The sequence below is a fragment of the Euleptes europaea genome, chromosome 10 (genome assembly GCF_029931775.1).
Source record: "Euleptes europaea isolate rEulEur1 chromosome 10, rEulEur1.hap1, whole genome shotgun sequence".
Classification (NCBI taxonomy): Eukaryota; Metazoa; Chordata; class Lepidosauria; order Squamata; family Sphaerodactylidae; genus Euleptes; species Euleptes europaea.
This window is the reverse complement of record NC_079321.1, coordinates 7,734,974-7,757,916: the sequence shown is the minus strand read 5'-3', so window position 1 is coordinate 7,757,916 and position 22,943 is coordinate 7,734,974. Positions and strand designations below refer to the sequence as shown.

The following is a 22,943-nucleotide window of genomic DNA, read 5'->3' as shown; positions in this document are numbered from 1 at the left end:
GCTGTCAAGTTGTAGCCAACTTCTGGCAATCTTGTAGAATTTTTAAGGCAAGAGACAAAAAAGGTGGGTTACCACTGCCTGCTTCTGCATAGCAACCCCTAGATTTCCTTGGTGGTCTCCCATCCGAGTATAACCAGGGCTGAGAAGCTTGGACTTCCTTGGTGGTCTCCCATTCAATTACTAAGCATGGCCGACCCTGTTTAGCTTCCAAGCTCTGATAAATTTGGGCTAATCTGGGCTATTCAAACTGCTAAGAAATATGATAGCAATATAATTCTCAAGCGCACAACTAGTGTTTCCTGTACTAAAATGATTTTCTATTCGAGTAGCCCCCAGTCTATCTTTCTCTCCGTTGTTTGCAGAATCATAATTGTCATTTTGATTCTGACAGGATATCTCAGAATCTAGGAACAACATCGCGAGGTACACAAAGCACATGATTACACTTCCATATACATGTATGCTGTGACACACTTCATTCAGTTTTGTACATTGCATGACATTATCATAGCAGCTTCAGCAACTGGAGGAATCCATCTGAGATTTAGGCTGCTTCCACATGGAGCTTTTGGTCTGGTTTTGTAACCAAACTGGAACTGATTGTTTTTTGCACTATCCACATGACACTGTTGCCCCAACATGCTCTAGTTGCCCTTTGCACATCCTCTTTCCAGGAAATGGAGTCCAAGTGGAGTTGTCCACTGTCTGGATGAGCAGGTGCAGATTTCCAAACCTCCTTACCTATGTGGCCACAATTTCCTTCTCCCCATCACTGGTGGGCTTTTTGACAGCTTTTTAAAAATCAGCAGTGATCCAACTCACAGTCTAGAGACGGCACATACATTTCACATAGGAACATGTACTTTCATTTTGAAAGTCAAGAGATAGAGATTCACCATCTCTGAACACATGAACACATGAAGGTGCCTTATACTGAATCAGACCCTTGGTCCATCAAAGTTGGTATTGTCTACTCAGACCAGCAGTGGCTCTCCAGGGTAAGGAAGTACGCTTGAAGCTACCTTATACTGAATCAGTCCACCAAAGTCGGTATTGTCTACTTAGACTGGCAGCGGCTCTCCAGGGTCTCAGGCAGAGGTCTTTCACATCACCTACTTGCCTAGTTCCTTTAAGTGGAGATGCTGGGGGTTGAACCTGGGACCTTCTGCATGCCAAGCAGAGGCTCTACCACTGAGCCACGGCCCCTCCCCATTGAACCATAGTTGGGTCTCATGTATCGATGAATAGTCAGATTTTCTGAAGTACATATTTGAAGTCGCTTTGACCGAGATGGTCTTAACCAGAAACACAAATAGTATGACTGAGGAAGGAGGCCTCATGAATCCTATAAAAATGGCAGCTGAGTAATCTACCTCGCAGAATCACGGCTCACAGGTCAATTTTTTGTTCAGAGGAGCAGTGCCGATGTATCTCTTCCTTCCGTGAGTGTGTTTATTGGGTTTTTCTGTCTTCAGATCGTTGGATGTGTTTTCTAGCTTATCGGATGACTCCCTGATGGTCCTTGCTAGCCACTGCAAGGCGGAGCAGTTCCACCACAGCAAGGTGGTGGTTAGTGACACCAGCAAGTCCAAGAACATCATCTTTATTGTGAAAGTAAGGGCCCATCGAAGGCTTTGTGTTCTTCTCAGGTTGCCTGCCATTACAACAGTGGTTGTTAATTAAACAGCAATGCCATGTGCTAGGGATGCCAACCTCCAGGCAGGACCTGGGGATCCCCTGGAATTATAGCTCATCTCCAGACTACAGAGGTCAGCTCCCCTGGAGAAAACGGATGCTTTGGAGGGTGGACTTAGTGGCATTTTACCCCACTGAGGTCCCTGTCCTCCCCAGCCTCCATCTCCAAACCTCCAGGCGTTTCCCAGCCTGAATCGGGCAACCCTACCCCCTCATCCCCCATTGGTGAAAGGGGTGCTGTCCTTGTGAGGAACCTGGAAGCCGAGCCGTGACTGGGATGTGAGCTACCCCATTCATTTTCAAGGGAAAACAGCAAACATGTCCCAACCAGGCTTGCTTCAGTTAAAGAACAAGAGGAAGGTGGCTTTTTAGAACCAGTGTGGTGTAGCGGTTAGAGTGTCAGACTAGGATCTGGGAGACCCAGGTTCGAATCCCCGCTCTGCCATGGAAGCTTGCTGGGTGTCCTTGGGCCAGTTACACACTCCCAGCCTAGCCTACCTCATCGGGTTGTTGTGAGGATGAAATGGAGGAGAGGAGAATGGTGTAAGCCGCCTTTGGTCTCTACTGGGGAGAAAGGCAGGGGAGAAATGAAGTAAACAGAAATTAAAATGTTTCTTTGGGCTGGATCTCTTTCAGGGCAGGTGTAACGTCCTGCGACTTCTGGATCTGACTCGGTGTCCTTCCTATCTCAAGCGGATTAAAAAACAGGAGGTGTTGCCGGGGGTGTTAGCCAGAAATGCAACCCAGGCAGGTAAGATTTGGCATTCTGCCTCATCCTTATTTCATTACCATGCTTCTGCCCAGAACAAACATAACAAGAATATGAGGTATTTTGACAGCCTCTTGGAGACAAAGGCCTCAATCCAGCTAAGATCATCACCGTTTCAGTCCCAGTGAAAGTTGTTTGCAATCAGTTTGTTCCATTGGTTTCAAGTGGTCTCTTAGGGAGCAATCATGACCAGGTCTACTGAGAAGTAAACCTCACGTTATTCAATAAGGCTTACTTCCAGAAAAGTATTCTTTAGGACTGCAGCCTGACAATGCAATCCTAAACAGAATTACACCCTTCTAAGCCCTTTGACTTTAATGGAGTTTGATGGGCATCCCTCTTCTTGGGATTGCGCTGTTAAGACTGCAGTGATGCCATGACTGAAAAAGAGAAATTTAAAAGAAAACGTGTTTTTTTTTAAAAAAAAATCAGCTAAATTGTTGTACACCCCAATCCTACGCATGTTTATTTTAGGGTTGCCAACCTCCAGGTGGGGCCTGGAGATCTCAAAGAATTACAACCGATCTCCAGACAACAGAGTTCAGTTCCCATGGAGACAATGGACTCTATGGCATTATATCCTGCTGAGGTCCATCCCCTCCCCAAACCCTGTCAAGGTTACCAGCTCAGGGTTGGGAAATACCTGGAGATTTGGGGAGTGGAGCCTGAGAAGGGTGGGGTTTGGGGAAAGAAGGGACTTCAATGGGGTATTATGCCTTAGAGTCCACCTTCCAAAGTATCCATTTTCTCTAGGGGAGCTGATCTCTGTCACCTGGAGATCAATTGTAATCCCAGGAGATCTCCAGCCACCACCTGGAGATTGGCAACCCCGTCCTCCCCAGGCTTCACCCCCCCCCCCCCGCAAATCTTCAGGAATTCTCCTATCTGGATCTGGTAACCTTAGTTTATTTGGAAATATGCTTCAGGGTGTGATGGGGCTTACTCCCAAGTATGTTTATCTAATCACGTTTACTCAGAAGCAAGCCCTGTTGATTTAAATTGTACTTACTTTTATTAGATGGGTTAAACTTTAGAATTTCAGCCAGAAGCCTACTAACTTCCATCAAAACCAGAGGATTGGTTTAGGAACAAACCTTTGGATTGGGGCTACTCTAAACAGGCCCCAATTTCCCAGCTTTACAGGGTGCAAAGGGATATAGTGCATGAATACAGTCATTATTAATAATGTCGAAGGCTTTCACGGTCAGAGTTCATCAGTTCTTGTAGGTTATCCAGGTTGTGTGACCGTGGTCTTGGTATTTTCTTTCCTGATGTTTCGCCCACAGCTGTGGCAGGCATCTTCAGAGGAGTAACACTGAAGGACAGCTTCAGTGTTACTCCTCTGAAGATGCCTGCCACAGCTGTGGGCAAAACGTCAGGAAAGAAAATACCAAGACCACGGTCACACAACCTGGATAACCTACAAGAACCGATTATTAATAATGTTCACAACGACGGTGGCCAATGGAAAAGGAAATGATGTGTGCATTTATGTATACAGATAGAGTAGCCAACCTCCAGGTGGGGCCTGGAGATCTCCAGGAATCACCGCTGCTCTCCAGATGACAGAGATCAGTTCCTTTGGAGAAAATGGCTGCTTTGGAGGGTGGACTCTATGGCATTATAGACCAATGAGGTCCCATTCCTCTCCTAACCCCGCCCTCCCCAGACTCCACCCTTAAAATTTCCAGGTATTTCCCAACCCAGAGTTGGCATCCCTGGATCTAGCTCTTTATCCTTAACAGAGTTGCATACCCTTCTAAATTAATAGAAGTCACTGGGTCTAGAAGGACATAACTATGTTTTGGATTATGCCCTGTGGTGCAGAGTGGTAAGCTGCAGTACTGCAGTCCAAGCTCTGCTCACGACCTGAGTTCGATCCCGACGGAAGCCGGTTGCAGGTAGCCGGCTTGAGGTTGACTCAGCCTTCCATCCTTCCGAGGTCGGTTAAATGAGTACCTAGCCTGCTGGGGGTAAAGGGAAGATGAATGGGGAAGGCACTGGCAAACCACCCCGTAAACAAAGTCTGCCTAGTAAAGACGTCACCTCATGGGTCAGGAATGACCCGGGGCTTGCACAGGGGATCTTTACCTTTATAACAACATATTTCCAATGACATACTCTGTGGAGCCAGAGCCCACAAAAACATACGCCAACCTAACTGTGCTTTAAGGTATCACAAGATCCTTGTCCTTTTGTTTCCATTTGTTTATCAAAGGCACCAATGTTAATGGGAGCGAGCTGTTGAGTACACGCAAGTCAGTTCCTGCCTCTGGAAGAAGGAGTGGTGTCCCAGCATTGAACGCCTTTCCTTCTGATATAAATGAGCCCCAGATTATCCATACAAGTACTTGTGGTATACCCAACACTGTGATGAAGACCTCCCAAATAAAACTAAGAGTGAGTGCCCCAGAGGAGAGCAGTGAAGGAAGGGATACTGGGAAAAACAGGTAAACGAAATCTCCAGGTGATAGAAAATGGGGCCTGAAAGCACAAGACACTGTTAATAGGGTTGCCAACCCTGGGTTGGGAAATTCCTGGGGATTTGGGGGGATGGCACCTGGGGAGGAGAAGGACCTCAGCAGGGTGTAATGCCACCTTCCAAAGCAGCCATTTTCTCCAGGGGAACTGATCTTGGTTATCTGGAGATCGATTGTAATAGTGGGAGATCTCCAAGTCCCACATGGAGGTTGGCAATCTTAGCTGTTACCGATCTGGGATAAGTATAGGGTGGCTAGGCAGGGCCTGGAGATCACCCAAAATTATAACTGATCTCCATACAACAAAGATCAGTTCCCTTGGAGAAAATTGCTGCTTTGGAGGGTGGACTCTGTAGTGTTATACCTTGCTGAGATATACAACAGTGTCTTATTTCCACACGTGTCTTCTTTCAGGTTTTCTCGCTGTGCAACTGAGCAGCTCAGTATAAGACAGCTACGCCAGACCACAAAACTGTCTCGTCGTCTTCTGCCTTCAGCATATCTCTGCATTGATTCCCTTTGGCCAGGAGAATATTTTGTAAGCCTGCTAACATAATATCTTATTGTATGGAGGTAGGGTTGCCAGATCCAGGTTGGGAAACTCCTGGAGATTTGGGAGTGGAGACTGGGGAGGACAGGGACTTCAGTGGGGTATAATGCGATAGAGTCCACCCTCCAAAACATCAATTTTCTCCAGGGGAACTGATCTCTGTAGTCTATAGATGAGCTGTAATTCCAAGGGATCCCCAGGCCCCACCAGGAGGCTGGTATCCCTACTTGAAGGCCATATGATGAATCTTAACTCATGACAGCTGAGGTTTATTATGTAAACGTTTCATTGATTTTGTGGCCTCTAGAACTCCAAAGCAACCTTTGCTGGTCTACGTGAAAAGGAGGTAAGTAATGGTTATGTAGGATTACCAGCTCCGGGTTGGGAAATACCTGGAGGGCGGGGTTTGGGGAGGGGAGGGACTTCAATGGGTTATAATGCCATAGAGTCCACCTTTGAAAGTGGCCGTTTTCTCTAGGGCAGGGGTCGGCAAACTCATTAGTCAAAAGAGCCAAATATCAACAGTACAACGATTGAGATTTCTTTTGAGAGCCAAATTTCTTAAACTTAAACTATATAGGTAGGTACACTGTTTATTAACTTAATAAACTTTAATTAAGGTTTTAAGTCTTAATTAAACTATAGGTACACTGAATAAAACTTGATATCATACTTAATAGTGATCTTATTTATTGATAAAAATTAAATTGTAAGTCCCTGCCATTTCCCCGTCCGGAGTCCTCGTCTGGAGGCCTGGTCTACAGCCATAAAAGCCTATTGGTAGACCTGGCCTCCGGCTGAGTCCCATTGGGAGGCCAGGTCTACCCATTGGCTTTCTTGGCAGTAGACCTGGCCTCCGGAGGCCCATAGAAGCCAATTGGTAGACCTGGCCTCTGAAGGGGGACTTTTCCCCCTCCTCGGAGTCCAGGTCTACCGCCAAGAAAGCCAGTGGGTAGACATGGCCTCCCAATGGGACTCAGCCGGAGGCCAGGTCTACCAAAGGAAGCCCGCCCCACCCAACAGCTGATAGGCAGGGGGGGAGGAACCGCTGAGCTGCCCGCCCAGCAATCGCGCGGCTAGAGGGGAGGGGAGGCTTTAGCCTCCCAACCATTGAGGGCAAGGGAAAGGGGGACCCGACCATTCTCCACGGCAGGGGCGGAGAGAGACAGCACGCGCGCTCTCAGGCGCGCTGGCTCCGCAGCCCGGCTGCCGACGCGAGCGGGTGCAAGAGCAGGGGCTCCGAACCAAGTTCGGAGAGCCGCACTCAACACGCCAAAGAGCCGCATGCGGCTCTGGAGCCGCAGTTTTGAGACCCCTGCTCTAGGGGAACTGATCTCTGTCGCCTGTAGATCAATTGTAATAGCGGGAGATCTCCAGCTACCACCTGGAGGTTGGCAACCCTATGGTTATGCAAAATTTAAATCAATATTTTTATTGTTTGGTATTATCTTGCAGAAAGGTGTAGATATGGATTATATTGAAAATCATCTACAAAAAGAAGATAATGCCCACCAACAACAGGAATGTTTCTGGTCCTCGGTAAGATAATATCTTGAGTAACATACAAATATAAATCCAGGAAGCATGTTTGTTCAATTAAAAAAATTAGTGGATAGATCATGGAGTTAGCTAGTTTCTTTCATGGTTTTGACCATTACTAGAATTCGCTTGGTACCCACTGGCTACAATCATTATTAAGAATATTGGGGGGAGGGACCATATGCTAAGGTTGCCAGCTCTGAGTTGGGAAATCCCTGAAAATTTGGAGGTGGAAGAAGAGGAAGAGTTGGTTTTTATGCCCCAATTCTCACTACCTTTAACGTGTCTCAAACTGGCTTACAGTCGCTTTCCCTTCCTCTCCCACATTAGACTTGTGAGGTAGGTGGGGCTGAGAGAGTTCGGAGAGAACTGTGACTAGCCCAAGGTCACCCAACAGGCTTCATGTGGAGTAATTCACCGAATTAGAGTCCACCACTCCTAACCACTACACCACGCTGGTTCTCTGGGGAAGTTGGGGTTTAGGGAGGGACTTCAGCAGGGTATAATGCCATAGGGCCCACCCTGCAAAGCTGTTATTTTCTCCAGGGGAACTGATCTCTATTGGCTGGAGATCAGTTGTAATAGCAGGAGAGCTCCAGCTAGTACCTGAAGGTTGGCAGCTCTAAGTTCAGGCCATGCCCTTCACCCAGTTCAGAGGGGAGGGTGAGTGGGTGCCAGGCATGGGCACCAATGCCTGAAGCATTTGAGTTTTTCTTGTCCCCAGAACCTCCCCAGCCAGAGGGCACAAGAGGATCGACCTATGGTCATTTGCAGCCTGGGGTCGGAGATTATACGTATCAAGCTGAACATGTTTTGTGAGCTGGCTGATATCTCAACTTTAATCAGAATGAAGAAGAAAATTCAACCATATCCCAGGTAACGAGATGGTATCCCTCAAAGAGAGCCAGCATGGTGTAGTGGTTAAGAGCAGAGGACTCTATTCAGGAGAACCGGGTTCGATTCCCAATTCTTCTTCCTCCTCCTCCTCTTCTTCTTCCATGACTCAATGAAACTGTTATGTGGTTAAAGGAGAATCATAAGAACTCGCTTTTGACTTTTCAATTGGTCAATGGCATTCAGCCCTAAGGTTTGCTTTATCCTCATGATCACCAATATTGTCACCCCTTTGTTTTTCCTAGTGATGGTGAGCTCTGCCGTATTTTTCTGGAAGATGACTGCTGGAAGCTATTTAAAGAAAACTTGGTTTGTAACATAAGACAAACGAAAGGGGCGCCACCCTTGTGAGGAACCTGGAAGCCAAGCTGTGAATGGGGTCTCAGCTGCAAAAGAAACCTAGGAGGGACTCAGGCTGACCACATCTGTTGATTTGTGTGTCTGTGCGCATTCGCACTGGTCGTTGAGGGCGTAGTGTGTTATTACTTGCAGTAAGGATTTGTTACTTGTTGTTTTACCATGAGTTTTAATTTCTGGAAGCCACGAGCTGCGTCTCATGGATTTGCTCAGGTGCATTAGTCCTTGCATGAGCAGGAAGTGCTAACATTATTCCTCCATCTCTGTTTACACTGAGTGAAAATGATGGTATCCCCGCTATCTTTCTCCGCATGCCCAAGATATACCATATGCTTTCCTTCTGATGCAATTTCAAAACCACTTTAAAATAAAATCTGGCAAACCTGTAGTCCAGTCCATTGTCCACAAGCACATTAGCTTTATTTGTAACAAAATATCAAAGTGCTAAATATGACTTCCAGTGTGGGTTCTGCAGGGCTAAATCAAGAACAGAACGTGCAAGATACACACCGCTGAAGTCCAAATTTGCCAACATACAGAACTACACAACAATTATATAACCAAACACATAAGTGTAACACAGAACAGGAATGTGCAACAGTTAATGGGTTGGATCCAGACTAAACTGGCAGTTTCCACTGACTCCCCCTTCCCTCTGCAACCCACTCATGTCATTCATAAGAAAAGCCCTGCTGGATGAGACCAAGGCCCATCAAGTCCAGCAGTCTGTTCACACAGTGGCCAACCAGGTGCCTCTAAGAAGCCCACAAACAAGACGACTGCAGCAGCATTGCCCTGCCTGTTTTCCAAAGCACCTAATATAATAGGCATGTTCCTCTGGTACTGGAGAGAATAGGCATGCATCTCGACAAGTATCCATTTTGACTAGTAGCCATGGATAGCCCTATCCTCCATAACAACATAAGGAAAGCCTTGCTGGATCAGACCAAGGCCCACCAAGCCCAGCGGTCTGTTCACACAGTGGCCAACCAGGTGCCTCTAGGAAGCCCCCAAACAAGACGACTGCAGCAGCATTATCCTGCCTGCGTTCCACAGCACCTAATATACAGGAGAGAATAGGCATGCATCATGACTAGTATCCATTTGGACTAGTAGCCATGGATAGCCCTCTCCTTAGGGTTGCCAGGCCCCTCTTCACCACCGGCGGAAAGTTTTTCTGGGGCGGAGCCTGAGAAGGGCAGGGTTTGGGCAGGGACTTCAATGCCATAGAGTCCAATGGCCAAAGCAGCCATTTTCTCCAGGTGAACTGATCTCTTATCGGCTGGAGATCAGTTGTAATAGCGGGAGGCCTCCGTCTAGCACCTGGAGGTTGGCAACCCTAGCAAGTGGGGGTAAAGACCAATGAAATGGCAGAGTCAGGGGCTGTGAAAGAGGAACATTTAACGAGAATAGTTACAGGACGCATCAATTATGAAGCGAGCATCTCTTTAGCGCCAATCATTCCCACGTTATGAGCATGTTATGAGTCTTCCAGCCTCTCTTGGCAACCACTCCCCCTTCCCGCCAACAGGGGCGCTGCTGAGTCTAGCGAAAAGTCTCCGTTCTTCCCCCCCCCCCGGCAAGTTTGTCCCTGCCCGGCTGCCGTCCTTGTAGTCTTCCTAGGTTGCGGCCTAGTCTCCGCTGCCCAAGATGGCGGCTGCCTCGGAGCGTCCTCCGGCCGAGGCCGCCAAGCCCTTGCTGGGCCTCCTGAACGGCATCGCCCGGGCCTCCTACTACGGCAACGCGGAGATCACGGAGGGGCTGCTGCGGGAGCAGCTCTACCCGGACCTGGCGCCGCAGGAGTTCCGGGCTCTGCAGGCCAAGATGACGGGCGTCGTCAAGGTAACGGGGCGGGGCCGGCCTCGCCTCACCTGGCGCGTTCCCTGGGCGGGAGGAGGAGCCGTTCCCCGACCCCCGGCGCTGGGGGGGGGAGGGGTGCCCTCTTCTGAGGGCTCGGTCCTCCGTCTGCGCATGCGCCCGTGTGCAACCGACGCCTTTTCAAAAATTAGTAGAAAAAGAGTCCAGCAGCGAAGTGCCTGTATTATTGTATTAATTCCTGATAGGGTAAACAAGGGTTCGTGGGGGGAGAGAGAGACCTGAGATCGTTATTTCAAGAAAACAGTTTATTTGCAGCTGCTGACTCAGAGGCCCTAATGGGCAGAAATCTCTGAGCCCCGATCATACTGAGGAAGGGATATTTATCCAGATTCAAGATAGGACAACCCATCAACATTCAGGGTAGCGCTGATAACACTCCAGACATCGAGGCGGCGGTGGAGTAATAGTTTCACCCAGTTCTTGTTATGGTTTACTGTAACCCTCTATGACTCTTGCCCCAATTCCTTAGCACACAGGCATACACACACAGAGATATCCTGCCCAGCAACAAGCTATTCCCTTGCTGTCCTAATACATTTACAGAAAGGTAAAGAGATTATTACAAATTGCTAAATCAGTGGATCTTCCATAGTCAGGGGAAGTGTACCTGCTGTCACATTCCCAATGACAATAACACAGCCGGAGGTGGATAGTTTAAAGCGGTTTGTTTGTTAGGCCCAATATACACGCCGGATGAGAATTGCCCCAATGCGCAGGACAATTCACACACGGAACAAAGGATTGCAACAACTGGTTCTTGTAGGTTATCTGGGCTGTGTGACCGTGGTCTTGGTTTTTTCTTTCCTGACGTTTCGCCCGCAGCTGTGGCAGGCATCTTCAGAGGAGTAACACTGAAGGACAGTGTCTCTCAGTGTCAAGTGTGTAGGAAGAGTAATATATAGTCAGAAAGGGGTTGGGTTTGAGCTGAATCATTGTCCTGCAAAAAGTATCAAAGGTAATGTGCTAATCATTGTCCTGTAATCATGTGCTAATCGTTGTCCTGTAAAGGTAATGTGCTAATCATTGTCAAAGGTAATGTGCTAATCATTGTCCTGTAATCATGTGCTAATCATTGTGCTAATCATTATCCTGTAAAGGTAATGTGCTAATCATTGTCAAAGGTAATGTGCTAATCATTGTCCTGTAATCATGTGCTAATCATTGTGCTAATCATTGTCCTGTAATCATGTGCTAATCATTGTCCTTACAGGACAATGATTAGCACATTACCTTTGATACTTTTTGCAGGACAATGATTCAGCTCAAAACCAACCCCTTTCTGACTATATATTACTCTTCCTACATACTTGACACTGAGAGACACTGTCCTTCAGGGTTACTCCTCTAAAGATGCCTGCCACAGCTGCTGGCGAAACGTCAGGAAAGAAAATACCAAGACCACGGTCACACAGCCCGGATAACCTACAAGAACCAATGAACTCTGACCGTGAAAGCCTTCGACAATAGATTGCAACAACGTTTATAACCTCTGGTTAGGGGAGTTACATGGTGCGTAGAGACACAAGGATCCAGTAACGGATACGTTTGGATTAGCATATCCAATTAGAGAACCGTAGGCGTTAAAACTTGAGCCTCCGGTAGGATTGAAACTACGCCCTTGGTAGCTTCAATCACTAGTGGGCCCCTTCCTGAGGCGATCTGTACCGGGCACGACTAGAATCTTCTATTCTGGCAGCTCATTATGGTGTCTGCCAGACTCATGCTAACTTAGTGATCACACAGGAATGAATAGGAACCAAAGAACAATACTTGACCCCTTATACATGGGGTATTGCCATTATATATGTGTGCAGGATATGGTATTGTGCTAGATGCTAACCCTTATACCCTGGGCTTAGCATCTTTATAAGTGTGAGTATGCGGACTGAATATAAAAGCATACATTTCCAATAGTAATGATGATTATAGGCATTACAGTAGCACCTTAAAGACTAACAAAAATATTTTCTGGTAGGGTATGAGCTTTCGTGAGCCGACTCTTGCCCTTTTCAAAAACTGTTATGCATGTAACTTTATAGCTGCACAGGGGAGAAGGCGTCGATGTGAATTTCCTGCATTGTACAGGGGGTTGGACTTGATGACCCTGCTGGGCCCTTCCAACTCTGTGATTCCATAAGGCACTTGAATGCACTTTCCTCACTTGAGAAGGTGCAGAAAGGAGCAACCCGAAACGATCAGGGGCCTAAGAGCAACTGCCCTATGAGGAGCAGCTGAAACGCTTGGGGCTGTTTAGCTTGGAAAGAAGGCGACTGAGGGGAGACATGATAGAGGTCTATAAAATTATGCATGGTTTGGAGAGAGTGGGCAGGGAGAAGCTTTTCTCCCTCTTTCGTAATACCAGAACGCGGGGTCATCTGCTGAGGCTGGAGGATGAGAGATTCAAAACTGATAAAAAGAAGTATTTCTTCACACAACTCATTGTTAAATTGTGGGACTCCCTGCCCCAGGATGTGGTGATGGCTGCCAACTTGGAAGGCTTTAAGAGGGGAGCGGACATGTTCATGGAGGAGAGGGCTATCCATGGCTACTAATTAAAATGGTTACTAGTCATGATGCATACCTATTCTCTCCAGGATCAGAGGAGCATGCCTGTTATATGAGGTGCTGTGGAACACAGGCAGGATGCTGCTGCTGCAGCCGTCTTGTTTGTGGGCTTTCTACACAGTGGTTGGCCACTGTGTGAACAGACTGCTCGACTTGATGGACTTTCTTATGTTCTTAAAGAAGGAAATCTTATCCTGGAGACCATTTCATTTTGCAAGTGTTCCGTCTTTAGCAGAGGGGCCATGGCTCAGTGGTAGAGCATCCGCTTGGGATGCAGAAGGTCACAGGTTTAGTCTCTGGGAACTCCAGTTAGAAAGAATCAGGTTGTAGGTGATCTGAAAGACCTCTGCTTGAGATCCTGGAGAGCCGCTGCCAGTCTGAGTAAACAATACTGACCTCGATGGACTAATGGTTTGGTTCAGTATAAGGCAGCTTCATGTGTCGTTACATAAGAACCCAAGTAGATCCCTGTTGGATCAGGCCCATCCAGCTATCTGTTCACATGGGGGGTGACCCACTGCCTCTAGGAACCCCACAACAGGATGACTGCAACAGCATCCTCCCGCCTATGCGCCCCAGCAACAGATTTCAAGTGGCATACTGCCTCTGGTACTGGAGGGGGTACCCATCGTGCCCGGTAGCCATTGATATCCCCGTCCTCCGTGAAATTGTCTGCACCCCTTTTGAAGTCCTTCCAAGTTGGCCGCCCTCACCATATCCTGTGGCAGCGAGTTCCACATTTTGACTATGCACTGTGTGAAGAAGTACTTCCTTACGTTGAGTTATCCAGATTGAAGCCTTTCCTGTTACAACATCCTCCTTATCCTAAACTGCATTCATTTGGAAGACAGTTCAGTTGCTGTTTCAGTTGAATTTAAGGGTGCTTGTGATTTAAAGGCTAAGTCCACTGCATGGAAGTAGCAACTGTCAGGGTTTAGTTCTAATTTGGATGGAAGGTTAGAAAAAAAAATAGTGTTATTTGTCCTAACTTTGTCTCTTGTGATTTAGCTTGTTCTTCTAACACTCCCGAATGCACACTGTCTTTTGTCCCATTGTATAATTTCTTAAGCTCACGTCCGTGTATGTGCCTGGGATTGTTTTGTGCGCAAATGTTTTACTCCCTTTTTAACCTGTTTGATTCTTTATCTCTTGCATGCTGCGTCTTTATCTCTCTGCTTCTGAATGCCAGACACTAAACTCGAAACAATCTCTCTGGGGCCTGATTTTTCTACCCCCTCTCCCCGTTATCAGTTTTTGTGTCATTTATCCCTTTCTCACAGCCTTTCTTTGTGTACGCCTTCTTTGATTCATTTCCTTTTTATCTTTCTCCGAGCTATAGCAGTTAGTGAGAAAAAGGGTATTTGTCCGCAGACATGAGTGACAGGAAATTGATAAAATATAATGGCTTGTACTTTGGAGTGGTACCTTCATGGTGGGGGAGACCCTAGGGCATTTGGCACACTGTCTCTTTTGTACAGGGGAGGGCAGGGAATAAAAATCTCATCCACCCCCTAAAATATGGTTCACGAATCCCATTCTGCGAGGTTAAGAGAGATGTTTTATTCTCTGAAGCAGAAGGGTTGGGTTTAAATTGGCAGGATGTAGTTGCTGCTGGTTTACTGGTGCTGAGACAGTGGGATTAACTTCTCTCTCTTAATAAAAGTGTCTGTAGATTTTTCCGTGGCCTTGAAAGTTTGGACACTCTTGTAAAGGGGCAATTTGGCCAGTACTGATCATTTGAAATCCTGCAGAGGCATCAGTTCCTATGCTGGGATGCGAATACTGACTCCTGTAAAACCCAGATATGGCTCAGAACATTGCCCATTAGCTTTCAGTTTGTTTATTAAAATATTTATATTCCACCTTTCCTCATTGCAACTTACAAATCATAGTTAAGAGTATCACAATTTAAAGCCAACACGATAAACCCCCTGATAGCCATCTCCCCCCCCAAAAAAAGATGCCCCTGGTTCCTTCCAAATAAAAGGGCTTTTGCAACTCCTTTTGAAAATTTCTAGAAGACTGTGCTCCCCTCCAGCCTGTGTGGTGTAGTGGTTAAGAGTGATGGACTCTAATCTGGAGAACCAGGTTTGATTCCCCACTCCTCCACATGAAGCCAGTTGGGTGACCTTGGGCCAGTCACATTTCTCTCCGAACTCTCTAACAGAGCTGTAACTTGCCCAAGGTCTCCCAGCAGGCTTCATGTGTAGGAGTGGGGAAACATATCCAGTTCACCAGATTAGCTTCCACCGCTCATGAGGAGGAGTGGGGACTCAAACCTGGTTCCCCAGATCAGAGTCCACCGCTCCAAACCACCACTCTTAACCACCACACCATGCTGGCAAGAATTGGGCTGCTGTATTCTGAATCAGCTGCATCTTCTGGGTTGTCTGTCTTCAAGGGTAGCCCAACACAGCGTGCATTACAGTAATCTGGCCAGGAGGCTGCAGGAGCCAGCGTGGCAAGACTCGTTGAGTTTAAGAATGGAGAACTGGTGAGCCACACGAAGCTGGTAGAAGGAGCTCTTGGCCGCTGCACCACCCTGCTTTTCAAACCAAGGATGCCACTAAGCTCTTAACCTGCTCTCCAGATGCCAACTCTACATCATAGCAAAAGTGATCCAGCACTGTGTGCTGTTTCTACCAATATAATACTGCGTTCTGCATTATTTAACACGTCGTCTTTCATACTTCTGCTTTCTTCAAATGACAGCTCCGTTTCCAATTTCTGCAAATCCTAGTTCTATTACATTGTTTATTAGACTTGTCGTCCTGTTGAATGCATTGATTTACACTGTGTAATCTGCCTTGAGCCACAGTGAGAAAAGCAGACTATAAATAAATAAGATGAAATAACCTTTTCCAGTGCAGATTAGTTCTCCTGTTGCTGAAACGAGTTTTGGTTAGGAACCAATTTTTGTTTTCTGCCTCTAGGTGGCAATACGATATCAGTATTGAAACATTTTTTTTGAAAAATCCAGTATTAGGAATTCATTGACACTAAAATTGGTATTGTCTGTTAGTACATGCAGCGTCTATTATTTATTCAGTGGATCCAATGTACTTTTGTAAGCATCTTGTTGTTCTAGCAGAACTATTTAACAGATTTCCAGTGGAATCCTGAGCAGAATTATTCCCTTCTAAGAAGGGTGAAGCTCTACTTACGATGACTCTTTGCAATTTACAAGTTAATCCTTGAGGCGAAAGAAATGTGGAGCCTTGTAAATTTTATGTAATGCATACCGAGATGTAAAAATTATGGAAATTTTAAATCCTGGGGAGAAGAGGTGTCCCTTTAAAGAAACAGAAATTTGAAATGTATGCGGCATTTTAAAAACCAGATTTAATCTTTGTTCCTTTAACAGTATGTAATGCCTGACTTATGTAGTTAACCTATACCATTTTAATATAAAGTATTCATTTTATTCAAATACTAATAGCAAATTTGCCTAGAGATGGAGCAATAAGCTGCAACCTAGACTTCCTAAATTTCCCTTTATTTTCTGCTAGTTTGGAACATTGTAGGGGAAAAGGAGTTTTAAAAGGAACTATCAACACTTTTTTCTTTTTTTAAAGGGAGTTTTCATTGTCTGGAATGAGCAACAGTCTCCTCTCAAGGCAGCTGAAAAATCTGCCTTCTCAGCCCAGTCCTGCGGGGGGGGGGGGAGGATGACTCCTTAGGAGCTGGCATGACCCCACATGGTGTAGTGGTTAAGAGCGGTAGTTTGGAGCAGTGGACTTTGATCTGGAGAACCAGCACAGCCATGCCCGCAGGGGTTTCCTGGAGGGGAAAGCCCGCGCCGGCGTGGTGGGGGGCATTCCCGGGGGCAGAGCTGCCTTTGGGCAGCTTCCTCACCCCGTTCACCTCAGAAACGCCCCCCGAGCTGCAGCGTGGCTGTGCCACCTTTTTTGGTGGTGTGGCCTCACTTTGTGCAATGGGGTATTTCCACCTTTTTTATTTTTTAAAATTCTTTTTGGGGGGTCGAGAAGCCTCTGAGGAGGCGACGCAGCTGTGCCCCTCCCAGCTGCCGCGGATCTGCCCCCCTTGAGGGATGGGCTGCCCTAATCCACAAATATTTTTAATTTCAAATAATCCGATGGACAATGCAGCTAATATTCCCCAGATACATTAAGAAAACTGCAACACCCTTCTGCCAGAGATCCCAGTGAGAGCCAGCTTGGTGTAGTGGTTAAGAACAGTGGTTTGGAGTGGTGGACTGGGCTTGATTCCCCATTCCTCCACATGAGTGGCAGAGGCTAATCTGGTGAACCAGGTTGGTTTCCCCACTCCTCCACATGAAGCCAGCTGGGTGACTTTGCTAAGGCACAGTTCTGTCAGTGCTCTCTTAGCCCCACCTACCTCACAGGGTGTCTGCTGTGGAGAGAGGAAGGGAAGGAGATTGTAAGACGGTTTGATTCTCCTTAAGTGGTAGAGAAAGTCCACATATAAAACCAACTCTTCTTTTTCTCCTCCTCCTTCTTCCCTTTCCAAAGGAGTTTGCACTTCTCCTTGTCTTAGGGAGGGAGCCTATTCTGTGATGGTTCTCCGAGGGCTCTTCCCTCAAGTGGCAATATTAGCTGTTCAGTTAGACGGGCAATATTCACCTGCCATTTTGGGGATTTTGCAGTGCCCAAAGGGAGGTTTTGCATCTGTCCGCCCTCTCTCCATGATTACTTTCTCAGTGCTCTCTTCCTAGAACGCTCTGGCTGCCAATATATTTTTTTGTTTTGTTTGCTGAAAGAAACTGTAGCAGATTCAGTCGGAAGCAAATGGACAACAGTAATGTGCTTACTTCCACCTGCCCTAACGTGTTTAGCAATATTCGGTACGGAAGTTGCTTCAGATCTAATGAAGCAATACATCCCAATAAGGGCTTATTTTCATAGCTGTGCACTATTCATCCTGGAGGGCGGAGATTGCTGACAATGAACCTCTTCCAGTTGTTGAGTAGCGGTTACTAGAATGTGGCTGCTTCTTGGCAGAGAAGGCACAAGAATTAGGGGAAAATGTAATACCTGTTGCATTGCAACTGCAGAGGCCAATGTGTCAATTGAAACTTGAGCTATGTACACCTTCCATCTTGGGATAAGGCCTCCAGGTGCTCTGAGCCTTACTTTCTGTGATAAATTTTCGACTGTAATCTTTTTCAGGGTAGGTTTTTTGTTTTGTTTTGTAAGTTCCTCTGCACTATAACTCTTTTCTTAGCATTTAGCCTGCGGTTGCTTAACATGAGCCGGTATGGTATAGTGATTAGAGCGCCAGCCTAGGGTGAACTCATGAGCACATGAAGCTGCCTTCTACTGAATCAGACCCTTGGTCCATCAGAGTCAGTATTGTCTACTCAGATTGGCTGTGGCTCTCCCGGGTCTCAGGCAGAGGTCTTTCACAGCACCTACTTGCCTAGTCCCTTTAGCTGGAGATGCTGGGGATTGAACCTGGGGCCTTCTGCATGCCAAGCAGAGGCTCTACCACTGAGCCACAGTCCCTCCACTGAGTCTCATTGAGAAAGGCAGACTATAATTAAATGAAATAATAAAGTAAAGCAAAGGCCCTGCAGGTGATGCTAAGGAGCACAAGGGTGGCTTACGTGGTTCTTTCCCCCCCCTTTCATTTTGACCTCTCCACAACCTTGTAATGTAGGTTAGGTGAAGAGTTGGCACCTCTAGAGACCATGAGCATGGGCAAAAAGAGAGATGGACGACACTGTCGGAGGTGGGAAGTGGCAGGCAGAGTTGATAAGAATATTCTGGTTGAAAAGCACTGAGATGTGCAAAATCTGCCAAGTATCTTGTCTCTCTCTCTCCCCCCCCCCCCATTCTGAGGAATTTGGCATTTCGGATCTGGTATTTTGTCAGTTGCCCTGACCTGGGCCAGGCTAGTCTGATCTCATCAGATCTCGGATGCTAAGCACGATCAGCCCTGGTCAGCGCTTGGATGGGAGACTGCCAAGGAAGTCCAGGGTTACTACGCAGAGACAGGCAACGGCAAACCACATCTGCTCGTCTCTGCCCTGCCCTGGATAGCCCAGACTAGCTGCATCTCGTCAGATCTCAGAAGCTAAGCAGGGTTGGCCACAGTTAGTTCTTAGGTGGGAGACCACCAAGGAAGTCCAGGGTCGCTGCTCAGAAGCATACAGTGGCAAACCACCTCTGAACTTCTTTTGCCTGGAAAACTCAGTGGGGTTCCCCATAAGTCAGTTGAGACTTGATGGCACTTTCCGCTGCTGTATCTTTGGCATTTGCTAGCTGTGGATTTTCATTTCTGTAGCCATTTGCTACACAGTAGCTTTTTTGGTGGAGACCTACCTTTGTATATATGTGTATATATTGTTTGTTTTGTTCAGCGCCGATTTTTGTGTTTGCACGCATTAAATTAGATAGATAGGTTGTATTGCAATTTTGGATGTTGTTTCCATACAATATACGTTGTTTCTGATAACAATATTGAGCCACATGCTGTTATTTTGTTTGCGTTAGTCTCATTATAGCATTTGGGTGTTCTTAAATAATTTGCTGACAGCCAGCATGGTGTAGTGGTTAAGAGCGGTGGTTTGAAGTGGTGGAGTATGATCTGGAGAACCAGGTTTGATTCCCCACTCCTCCACATGAGCGGCGAAGGCTAATCTGGTGAACTGGATTTGTTTCCCCTCTCCTACACACGAAGCCAGCTGGGTGGCCTTGGTCTAGTCACAGCTCTCTCAGCCCTACCTCCCTCACAGGGTGGCTGTTGTAGGGAGGGGAAGGCGATTGTAAACTGGTTTGATTCTTCCTTAAGTGGTAGAAAAAGTCAGCATATAAAAACAAACTCTTCTTCTTCTTGCACGCTGCTGGTGACGATGGAATCCTCTGTACACAGGGGATGTAGCCTTCGCCTCTCTTGTCAGGGTTCTGTGCCACTAGGGTTTAACTGAAAATGCTTTTGTTTCTGCCGTTGTCAGCTCCTTGTGTCATTTGTCATCTTCTGTAATATGCAGCATATCATTTAATGATCTAATTTATTGATGCCTGTGCCAAAGAGAGAGATGAGTGTTCCACAGAAGAATTTCCTTGCTGGGTCAGATGAAGAGGTCCTCCTCCCAGGGGAAGATCCCAAGAAGGACCTACTGGGATTAGCCATTCCCTTTTTCTTCCTCATCCGCCAGTCCTAAAGTTTGTTACCTCTGAAGATGGATGTTTTTAAGATTTAATGATGCCGGGGATTGAACCTGGGACCTTCTGCATGCCAAGCGGATGTTCTACCACTGAGCCACAGCCCCTTAAGAGCTCTTATCCGGCCCACAAGCCAGCTGAGGGAGACACACACACCCCCGGTCTGGCATGGCCCGGCCAAGTGACATTTATGTCATATCCGGCCCTCGTAACAATTCAGTTCGACACTCTTGGGCTAGAGAGTTCTCGGGGTTGACTCTTTTTAAGGACTCCTCTTCAAAACAACCTACAGCTGTCAGGGCTGAAATTTGAAGAGAGAGAGGGAGGAAGAGAAAAGGTGGTGTTTTGGGACTAGGGTTGCCAACTTCCAGGTGCTAGCTGGAGATCTCCTGCTATTACAACTGATATGCAGCCGATAGAGATCACTTCACCTGGAGAAAATGGCCACTTTGGCAATTGGGACTCTGTGGCATCGATGTCTGTCCCCAAACCCCATCCTCCTTTGGCTGCTCCCCCAAAACCTTCTGCTGGTTGCAAAGAGGGACCTGGCAACCCAATTTGGGACCCTTTCCTCTCATGCACTTTTAATCCTTTCTCCTCACATAACTTTTTCCCGATGCGGGTAAAAGCTGCTTGACTGGAACAATATTTAGCGGCAGGGGAGTTCGGGGAGAGAGGATTTTGCCCTACAAACCACAGAGCTAACGACTGCACATTTTTGAAAAAATAATTAAATTACACGTCATGTCTCGTTGAATCTTTAAACTATCCTAATGCTTGATTTTCTTCAAGCTTTTGTCTCTTCTGTGAGCAATTATGGACTATTTAGGTACTAAATAAATATAAGCTCCTACAGTTTCCAAGTAGGGTCTGCATTTTCATTTTTTCCATGGAAGATGTTTGCAGGTCTCTGCCAGAAGAATTCTTCCTTCAGTTTGTTGAGTACTTTTCTTCGGGATAGGCAGCCTCCATTAATTTTTTGTTGTTGGAGTGATTAAATATGGCCTTAGAATAAAGGGCAAAGATAAAAGCATGTATGCTTTGAATAGAACAAGATGTAGCCAGGCAACGATCATATTTAAAAACAAATTAATTTGACATTTATAAATGTGTTCTTTTTTCTTTCCAGAGTCCTGTCACATAAAACAGGCATACTTTATGACTGGCTTTGACAGATTTTCTTTGGATTGAGGTGCACATTTAGGAACCAGACTCTCCCCCCACCCCAGCCCTCAGGGTTTTGTAGTTTAATGTCCCTATTGTCTGATTATTGATACCACAAAACCTAATTCTAGCCTCTTCACAGTTTTTCATAATTGTATTTACACTATGAGAGAAAAAAGTGTTATACTCTATATACATAAATATAGAGGAGATCCTGTGGTTCTTAGCACAACAAAAAATTAACCTATAGCCCTAACCTAAGAAGAAGAAGAGTTGGTTTTTATATTAAAATAATACAATACCTTTATTGGCATCATAACATGATATAACACGCCAAAACGTCAGCGAAAATAGGTTAAAATCTTCCTTTGTTCATTAAAAAGAGTTGATTTTTATATGCTGACTTTCTCTGCCACTTAAGGAAGAATCAGACCAGCTTACAATCACCGTCCCTTCCCCTCCTCACAACAACTGCTTATGAAGCAGTCCTCATATGTTCCACCTTCTTTTTTCTGTTTTTGAATGAGGTTACGGGAATGCACAGAATCTTGATAATCCTACTTAATTCTAAAAACACCATCTCAATTCTAAAAACACCATCTCATATAGCTTTAGAGTTGGAAGAGGATTTTATAGGCCATCTAGTCAATGCAAGCAAAGTAAACCTATATAGCATTCCCCAAAGATGGCTGTCCAGCATCTGTTCAAAGACTTCAACTGATGAAAGGCCATGATCTCCCTGGTTAATTAGTGGGATTGTCAAAATGCTCAAGGTCTTAGGAAGTTTCTCCTAATGTTCAACTGAAGTCTACCCTTCTGTGACCTAAGCCTATTAGGTCTAGTTTTGCCCTCTGGAACTGCCAGAAAACAGTCTCTGCCCTCTTCTGTGTGACATTGATTGGAAGCGCATTGCATTTCGCTCATCCCAGATTGTTCGGCTTAAGATCTTCTTTCTCTTGACCTCTAAAGTACAAAGCGTTACAGCTCTATTCCCCCACCCCACGCAAAGATAAGGACTTAGCTGTTTGCTATTTGGAAGCTCTCGCTGGATACATTTCTCCACGCACTTTTCCATTTAGAGGCAAGAAGGTTTTGTTATTTCTCTCTTTTTTTTAAAGCTAAGCCACAAAGAAACTCATTCTTCTCTGCTGAGCTGATATAGATCCCATCTTCTCTTTGAAGAGACCTGGGGCTTTGAGAGTAACTAGCCAGGTTAAAAAGCTCACTCGTTCCCTTCTTTAAAAAAAAACCAACACCCCGATTTCTTCCCAGAACCCTTGATTGTAAGTTCTGCCATTATAAATTGGTTTCTTCTGATGAGCTGTCTGAGATTTACTCATCACTGGTACTTGAAAATATAATTTGCAGACAAAGATTCTAGGGATTGTGGGACGAACCTGCTTTTGAAAGGAATTAATGGGTCTAATCCAAAGAATCTGAGAATGGTCCTTGGGAAGGGGTTGGATTACAGCCGGCGATTCTGCTAGTATGTTCGGTTCTATGGCAAAGCAATACTGAGGGTGAGATTCTCCTTTTTAGATCTTTGTTGTTTTCCTAATGAGAAGTTGAAGAAGGATCTTTGGGACAGAAAAAATGAGGTAATAGGACTTCATGGGTTTGACTTGAAACCCAGTCTAACTTTAAGGGGATTCCTTGGGTTGGCTCCTGATTGATAATGTCTTATTGATTGTGTATCTCGCCCCCCCCCCACCCTACAGTTACTGCTTGGTTATAGATAACCCCTGTGTTTGCTCAGCAGAGAGATCCATTGCCAAAAGGTTTTGTTGGTATGACTTTCTTGCCCTGCTGCCCCTCTCCCAATGATAATGAAAGCAAAAGGACAAAATCCGCATCCAGGTTGAGTATCCCTTATCAGGACTCCTTGGGACCAGAAGTGGTCCATA

At 46.1% G+C, this 22,943-nt stretch overlaps 1 protein-coding gene across 1 annotated transcript in view; it reads left to right on the top strand.

The window, feature by feature from the left end:
- Positions 1–9,934: 9,934 nt before the first annotated feature.
- Positions 9,935–22,943, top strand: part of COMMD1 (copper metabolism domain containing 1) — a 90,195-nt gene continuing 77,186 nt past the window's right edge. The window contains exon 1 of the mRNA XM_056856437.1: positions 9,935–10,126. Coding sequence (XP_056712415.1) covers positions 9,935–10,126 — 192 coding nt within the window. The remainder of the gene's footprint in view (positions 10,127–22,943) is intronic.